The sequence below is a fragment of the Helicoverpa zea genome, chromosome 12 (genome assembly GCF_022581195.2).
Source record: "Helicoverpa zea isolate HzStark_Cry1AcR chromosome 12, ilHelZeax1.1, whole genome shotgun sequence".
Lineage (NCBI taxonomy): Eukaryota > Metazoa > Arthropoda > Insecta > Lepidoptera > Noctuidae > Helicoverpa > Helicoverpa zea.
In genome coordinates, this window is record NC_061463.1 from 7302010 (window position 1) to 7310696 (window position 8687).

An 8687-nucleotide genomic window follows, 5' to 3' on the forward strand; every position below is an offset into this window, starting at 1 on the left:
GTAGTATCCTTCATCATTTCTACTTTTTAAAAATAGGGTCGATTGGTAATCTATTTTCATAATACAGCCACAGCAATACGTCATCCTCTTCTTCTTCAAGGATATCAATTAGCACTTCGACTAGAGGGAACGGACGAACAAAATCTACTAATTTCAACACAATGCCGCGCGCGGCTTACGAATTTCGTCGGCCGCGCGCGACTGTCGCGAGCCTCGGCAGCGGCGCCATACATTTTCATAGGTTGACTATTGTCGCGCGCGGCCGACGACTGTCGTAAGCCGCGCGCGGCTGCGTAAGCCGCGACCCACGGAATTCTACCTTTATTATTAAAAGCCTATATTAAGGTCACAAACTGCGTAAGTTAAAACTTCAATACCAATCTGTGTTTAATAATCTTAGCACACTCGGGTTGGTCTCACATAGCTTAATCTCATAGTCACCCTATTAGAAAGGGACACGGCCTCCGTACTAACTGTTTCACTCGGCTCGTTTTTTGGTTAAAAGTGCGCAGTCCTGTTTACTATATTATGTCTATGGAATCCACATCTGGCGAATATGCAGCTAATGAGCAGCTCGCGAGTAATTTGCGAGCTGCCCCCCTTTTTTGTTAGTCTATAAAAAAGGGCACTAAGAAACATAATCGCCCGAGGCTCCGAGATTGCTGTGCTTATGTCTGCGTAGTTGGCTGATCTTATATAAAAACAACCGCGGCCGATAATCGGCTAGGGCGCCATTACTGTTACAGAAATTACAGCAAATTACATTAAATTACGTTTAGACACAAAGACTCACCTCAAGATTCTAAAAATGTGAATGTATGAGAAGAAGTAATTTGTATGTTATTCCATGCCAATAAAGAATTTAAATATATGAGGCCATTCCGGCTGTATGAGAATGGCGTGAGACCACCGCACCCCACCCCGTAAATTCATAATAAGAAAATATGTTTTTAGTCGTGGCAACACTGGGCAACCAAGCCAAAGCAAGGCAATATCAAGCTCTTATAATAGTTGGCATCCGTAAGTACTCCTACCTAGGATTTCCCCCCTTTTGTGGTAATCGGCATTAAAAGCGTACAGTATTGTTTACATCGCAAAATTCGTAATGCGTAAAATATCTAAAAGCCGTGCAGACGATGATGTGATATCGTCGACGAATGGGTCTGTTGATAATAATGATGCCAATGATGCCATTGATGATCATGCCGACGCGGTACGCCAAGCTGACCCAGATCACCCCGACGAAAAAGAGCCTGCATCTGAATCAACTGAAAATGTCGAATTAAATGAGGATGTATCAACAAGTACCACCAAAGAGACTCCCAAAAAAGGAAAAGCTAAAAAGACCAAAAAAAGGAAATCGGAGAAAAATACCGCGGACCAAGAATATGAGGTTTGTAGTAGTAGCATCATATTTGTAAACAGTGCTATATAATAGTATATAAATACACTTACTTGATAAAAAATTATTATCTCAGTATTGATACATCTTTTAAATCTCGTATATGCAGCAGAATGCTTGTTTTTTTTTTTTGTTTTTTTTTTTTTGACATTAAACAAATAAAACAGTACATTTTCAACATATTTTTAATGATTTTGAGCAAGAACCTTGATGAGCTTAAACTTTTGTAGCTGAAATGAAAAGTGTAAATAATCAATTTCAGGTTGAGAAAATTGTTGATTCCAAAAAGATTAAAGGGAAACTGCATTATCTAATACGTTGGAAGGGTTATTCTGCTGACAGTGACACCTGGGAACCTGAGAACACTCTTTCTTGTGCTGAATTGATAAACAAGTATAATGATGAGGTAAGGTTTGGTATTTTTATGGAGTGATTCTAAGTTGGTTTGGGTAACATGCTAATGAGCTAATCACAGTTATTGCAGCTTAAAATAGTTTTATGAGTATATATTTTTTTATTATTAATTATCATATTTGGTGCAGTGTTTTGATGAAATGACTAAAGTGACACTCACCTGGTCCATGTGGGTGCACAGGGGATGTAACTATCAACAATGTGGTTACAAAGGGTTAAACCCAAACCAAAGGACCCAGTCCTTTATTTATTTATTCTTTATTGCACACTTAACAATAGATATAAAAAGAATAAAGACAGTTTTTGTACAATGGCGAGCTTAACCCAGAATTGGGTTCTCTTACATCCAACCTTAAAGCCATGGTGAGATTTGATAGTGTCCTTTTGTCTGTTGATATATTTGTTTTATTTCTTCATGGTGGTTATTGGTTTTAGAAAGAGAATTCAAAGAATAAAGTAAGTAAAGCAGAGAAAAAGAACAATAAAAGGAAAGCTAAAAAGGAAACCAAAGTACCAGCAAAAAGAGCTAAAAACTCCTGGGATGGTAGCAATGCTGATGAAAATGCTGAGTATGAAGTAAGCAAACCCTTTTAATTCATTGATTAGCAATTTTGCAAGTTTCTACCTATAACTAGGACTGCCGTCCGTCCGAGTTCCTTGGCTTTGTCCTAACTTACAAGCCATCTAGGCAGTGTCTGGACTAGTTTTAAATTGTTAAACCTATTCCTACCTATGTCCAACCTTGTGTAAAACCCAGACTACAATAAAAGTCTGGGGTTTCAATCATAAATTATTATAATAGACCAAATAGCTTAGCTTAAGTAAAGAAATTTTAAAAGTTATTTCGAGACAAAACATACAGGTAGTTTCTATTAATAGTAATGATAGATATATCTTGTGATTTCTTTAAATTTACCAGCAGCCGCTTCCATCAGTTCAACTGGGGAGGCTTATGTACCGTATGATGGCCTTATTCATATTTATTTACAACTAGCTTTTGCCCGCAGCTTCGCTCCCGTCAACTGACTTCTCTACTTTACCCTATTTTTTTTTTTCATAAGAACCTTCTCCTGACAATAACAAACACAACAAAAAAAGAATTAGCCAAATTGGTCCAGGCGTTGTTGAGTTATGCGCTTACCAACACATTTTGCAATTCATTTTTATATTATAGATTACATATTTTGTTCTAGGTGGAACGTATCTTAGAGGTTCGCCACAAGAAGAATGGGAAAAGAGATTTCTTCATTCACTGGAAGGGATGGTCAAGTAAATTTGATTCATGGGAGCCAGAAAATAACTTAAATTGTCCTGAGTTGATTAAGAAGTTTATGGATAAGGTAAATTTACCACAGTGTTGAATTTATCACTTAAAGCTTCATCCAGCAATTCCATTTTATTTCTGGAATGTGTACAAAAGTTTAAATGGCTACATAGCCAAACCTGTGACATAAGATTATAAACTCGTATTGGCGATTATAAAGATCAATGTGATGTCCCTGCGGAATGTACGGCCAGAACTATATGTTTTCTGGGGGAACCCATTACACAAATCTCCACTAAAGTTTGGTAAAGGATTAACTTTAGTCACAACAACAATTATATTAGTTAAGAATTTCAATTGATGTCATCATCAGCCTATCGCAGTCCACTGCTGGACATAGGCCTCTCCAAGTGCACGCCACTGAGATCGATTTTCGGCTTCTCGCATCCAGCTCCTGCTAGCCGTCTTGCGCAAGTCATCACTCCACCGTGCCTGAGGACGTCCTACACTACGTTTGCCGAGGCGTGGTCTCCACTCTAGAACTCGTTTACCCCAACGGTTATCGGTTCTTCGGCTAATATGGCCAGCCCACTGCCACTTCAGCTTGCTGATTCGGTGGGCTATGTCGATGACCTTGGTTCTCTGACGGATTACCTCATTACTGATGCGATCCCTCAGAGAAATGCCGAGCATAGCCCTTTCCATAGCCCGCTGAGCGACTTTAAACTTGTGAACCAGCCGTACCGACAGTGTCCACGTTTCGGCTCCGTATGTCATGACAGGTAGGACGCACTGATTGAAGACTTTTGTCTTTAGGCACTGTGGGATCGACGATGTTAGGACTCGACGTAGCTTCCCAAATACAGCCCAACCCAACTGAATTCTCCTATTCACCTCGTCCTCAAAGTTGTTTCTACCTCACTGCAATGTCTGCCCGAGGTATACATATTTCCGAACAACTTCGAGAACGGCGCCGTGTATCGCAATCGGTTCCGGTAGAACATGTTCATTGAACATGACCTTGGTTTTGTCCAAGTTCATCCGTAGGCCGATGCGTAGAGAAGATTCAGCCAGGTCGTTCAGCATCTGTTGTACGTCCTGCAGCGTTTCCGCCATGATGACGATATCGTCAGCAAATCGCAAGTGAGAGATGTGTTCGCCATTGATGTTGATGCCGCGTCCTTTCCAGTTCAGCGTCTTGAACATATCCTCCATTGCATTAGTGAACAGTTTCGGGGAAATAACATCCCCTTGTCTCACTCCTCGATGCAACGGTATGGGCCTTGTTTGCTGATTCTGTACTTGGACGGACATTGTAGCGGCTTCGTAAAGACATCTCATCACTTGGATGTATCGCCAATCTACTTGACAACGCTGCAGGGACTCCAGAACAGACCAGATTTCAACCGAGTCAAAGGCCTTCTCATAGTCCACAAATGCTAGACACAGGGGCTGATTATACTCTTCGGTCTTCTGTATAATCTGCCGCACTGTGTGGATGTGGTCTATGGTGCCGTATCCGCTCCGAAACCCAGCCTGCTCCGGTGGTTGGAATTCGTCGAGTCTTCGCGCAAGTCGGTTCGTGATCTCTCTTGAGAACAGCTTATAGACGTGGCTTAGGAGGGAAATGGGTCGATAGTTCTTCAGCTGGGTTTTCAATTGATGTCAAATATTCATTATATTGTTGGTTTCAATCCCTACTTCCCTACTGATATTATAAATGCAAAAGTAACTCCGTCTGTCGGTCTGTTTCACATCTAAAACACTGAACTGATTTTAGTAAAATTTGGTACAGAGATAGAGTTGACCTTTTGAAAGAACATACGATAGTTTTTATCCCGGACTTTTGAAGAGTTCTCCTGGTAACGCGATATAACCGAACTTGATGCGGGCGAAGCCGTGGGCGGAAGCAAGTATTTTATAATCTGTTAATTTTTCTAACAGGTGAGCAGGGCTCGATCTGTGGACTCTCGAAACCTAAGAGTGGCTCCTGAAACGACAAACCGATTCACATTGCAGGACCCTTCATCTGGACGTCGACTGAGCAAAAGGCGTGGTCAGCGTCAGAGGTGAGATTTATATTGTCACTGTTAGAATGAGTATTATTTATATACTTTATTCATTAAAATTGTGTATATGTTACAGCCAAAGTGATTAAATAAATATTATACATAATCACTGGTCAGTATGTATAAAAATAAGGATCGAAATTAGAAATAGTCAATAAATTCACCCTTTTAGGCCTAGACATAGATACACACATAGACTGGAAATCACACATACAGAAAATAAAAACTAAGCTATCTAAATTTACATATGCCCTCAGAGAAATAAAGAAAACAACAGACCTCAAAACAGCAATAGTAACATACTATGCGTACGCATTCGCTTGGCTTGAATATGGAGTAATATTGTGGGGTAACAGTACAGACGCACCTTCACTATTTACAATACAAAAGAAACTTATAAGAATATTAACCAACATTGAAGACACCGACTCATGTAAACCACATTTCAAAAAACTAAATATCTTAACACTACCCTGCCTCTATATATTTGAAATTTGCAAATTTGTAAGGAAGCACCCACAATTCTACAGTAAAAGAGCAGACATCCAAACAAAACACAAACTTAGACATGGAAATAGACTCAATCTACCAACCTCACGATTAAATATGCATTCCTCTAGTGCGTTTGTTACGTCCATTAAAATCTACAATAAATTACCAGAATACATAAAAAACACTGAATCAAATAATATATTTACCAATAAACTAAAACGATTTCTCTTAGATAAAAGCTACTACACAATTGACGAATATTTCAAAGATAAATACCAACTAGGGAAACTAGGATAACTGGAATAAACAAGCAGTACTTAATATATCAATCTATTTACCTTACTTACCGTGCAATACCTTTAATTAGATTCTTACTATTGAGTCAAAAATAAAAAAAACTACAGCTAATTTATAAATAAATATAAATAAATAAAATAATTAATAACGATTAATACATAATATAGAATATTTATAATATAAATTAATAATATATAAATAAACGAATATAAATTTAATAAATAATAAATAAGTAAAATGGAAATAAATCTACACAGAAATAATACCTACTCAAATATCTAAATATAATAAGATTTTCTACATTTAATTCAATATTATAATGTTTAAAAAGCGCTCTTCGTCCTCTCCTCTAAAAACTAACTTTGCTGTGCCCGACAGGGTCCATAATTGTTTCTTTTAATTTACCCACCAGCCTGTACACATTATGGAATGCAATAAAGTTATTGAGTATTGAGTATATTGAGTATTAATACCCAAATTGACTTGACAATGTGATAAATTAATTACTTTATCTGGATATTATTCATAATAGCTGGTCAAAGTTAGCCAGAGTAATAAATATGGTAGGTATAAACAACTTGGTACTGACTAATTCTTAAAAATGGTTTAATTATTGTCGACTTTTTTATGATAAATCATCAAATGATTCCTCCCGCTGTGGTTTAGCAGCGTGAAGGAGTGTCAGACTGTTAGTGACTTAAAACCACTGGGGTTTGCTGAATCTTTTCGAGGAGCACGTGAAACAAAGCGCGCTGCCGAGACGGGCCCGTGTCTTCTAAGAGACGGAAGGACGATGAGCCACCCGAAACTCACCGCCCACAGACCCACTCCACGCCGGGAGACGTCACTGGACACCCGGCGTCCGTGGTGTCTTCCACGTCCATGGCAGCAGCTGGGATGAGAGGTGTGAACTTCTCTAGCGTCTGCATGAGACGAGAGCATCCCATTAACTCTCACCACGGACCATGGCTTGAACAAGGGCGGCCGGGCACGAGAGGTCGCCGCTGCCTATTGCCTCAAAGAACCCACGGCGGTGCCCTGCCCAGGCAGGGCACACCTGGGCAGGGGTGAGGTTCATCGTGTCCTCCGGGCCGTCCGTAGAGTGGCCCGAGCCACACCTCAAAGAGGGGACTTTTCGTTACTATTATGGCGTGCCCTGCACTGGGCTAACTAGCCTTTTTCGAATATTATGGTCAGCTACCAGACACTTTAGTTAGTTAACATGAAATAATAATCTTTACCTACTTGTTTTATTACATTATCCAAGTCTATAGAGATATAATATAAAATTGCTAATGTGATTAATTCTGTGTCAATTATCACTTTATCCAAATTGAGTAGATATTATGAATAATATCTAGAATTCTAGATAATATATATAATATGCACGCCTATTACTTTGACTGTAACATATATTTGTATTAATGCTTTGAAGGTTCAATAGCTTTAATATCTTTCGAGATATTGTGTACTGTATTGCCATATAATTTTCGTATTTTTATGAATTATTGTACAACCTAAAAATTGTAAAAGGAAATGTATAGGGGGAGTATATAAATCACATTATAGAGGGAGAACATAAGGGTAGTATATAAGAATGTAAATAGGGAAGTTCCTAAAAAAAGGAATTAGTGTGACTTCACATACGAAAATTAATACAAATGAACAAAAATGCTAATATAAGTAATTATCTTTTGCTTACAGAGTGCGTTACGACAATGCTGAGTAATGATGTGCGCAATATCTGAATTATAGGATGGTATGTTTGTGTACCAAATTAATCTATACTATATACTATAATATTATAAAACTGAAGAGTTTGGTTGTTTGTTTGCTTGAACGCTCTTATCTCAGGAACTACGGATCCGATTCAATGTTACATAGCACATTTATCTAAGCCTTTATAAATAAGAATTTATATAAAGGCTAGGCTACCTTTTTATCCGGGTTCGTGTAGAAATTACCACGGGATGCGAGTGAAACCGCGGGCAGAAGCTAGTCACAAATAAAGAATGTAAAGTCTTGCACTGTTAAATTTTTTATGAATATATGAATGGCAGAAATTGTTTAATAGGCATGATGACAGTAATCAAAAATCATTAAAATAATATATTTATTAAATTAAACTTGAAGCTTGGAATATAAAACGCGCATTGTTTTCTTTATTAATAATGTGATTAATATGAATTTTTATAAAATAAAATTACGAAATAAGGCAATCCGCCATGATATCTTGAACACCAATCAGAGCTCGTGACGTCATTTCTTAAAACAACTCGCGCGAAAGCGCGCGAACGTCACATTTCGTTATTGTGAACTTCCACTGCGATCTTTGTTTTTATTTAATTAATTGTGTATAACACGAGTTATGGAGCCCGGATTTATCAAGGCAAACAGCGCTAATTTGCCTAGAATTGATATCATAATGCTGGGAGAGTTTTTGGCATCAAATAAAGATTTTTGTTCAGCTGAATTTAGAAATGTTAAAACTTCCATGTAAGTATACTAGTTTAATTAAAAAAAACTTCCATGTAAGTGTATTAGTTTAATTAAAAAAACTTCTATGTTAGAATCTAGAGAACTATGTAATAACTTACATCAAAGTGATCTTCACAAAAATAAAGTTGTACCCTGGGCAATATTGCTTTTGAATCTCGCCTTGCAAGTTTAAGCCACTTGTTTCGTATTTTTTTATTGTGAGGAACGCACACAAATAACTTATCAGGAGTTGTTTTGGATGTGTTCTTAC

The 8687-nt window shown here is 37.9% G+C and overlaps 1 protein-coding gene across 1 annotated transcript; it reads left to right on the forward strand.

The window, feature by feature from the left end:
- Positions 1 to 988: 988 nt before the first annotated feature.
- LOC124634969 (chromobox protein homolog 5-like) lies at positions 989 to 8009 on the forward strand. The gene is made up of 6 exons (XM_047170672.1): positions 989 to 1393; positions 1665 to 1808; positions 2252 to 2392; positions 3010 to 3156; positions 5025 to 5149; positions 7643 to 8009. The coding sequence occupies exons 1-6, from the start codon at positions 1106 to 1108 to the stop codon at positions 7665 to 7667; spliced, it is 870 nt and encodes a 289-aa protein (XP_047026628.1). The 5' UTR covers positions 989 to 1105; the 3' UTR covers positions 7668 to 8009.
- The last annotated feature ends 678 nt before the right edge of the window (positions 8010 to 8687 follow it).

Bases quoted from the DNA above. Each gene is read 5' to 3' on its own strand.
- LOC124634969 (XM_047170672.1), top strand. From the start codon at position 1,106: ATGCGTAAAATATCTAAAAGCCGTGCAGACGATGATGTGATATCGTCG. The intron at 2,393-3,009 runs GTAAGCAAACCC...ATTTTGTTCTAG, and splicing joins ATGAAAATGCTGAGTATGAA to GTGGAACGTATCTTAGAGGT. The intron at 3,157-5,024 runs GTAAATTTACCA...TTTTTCTAACAG, and splicing joins TTAAGAAGTTTATGGATAAG to GTGAGCAGGGCTCGATCTGT.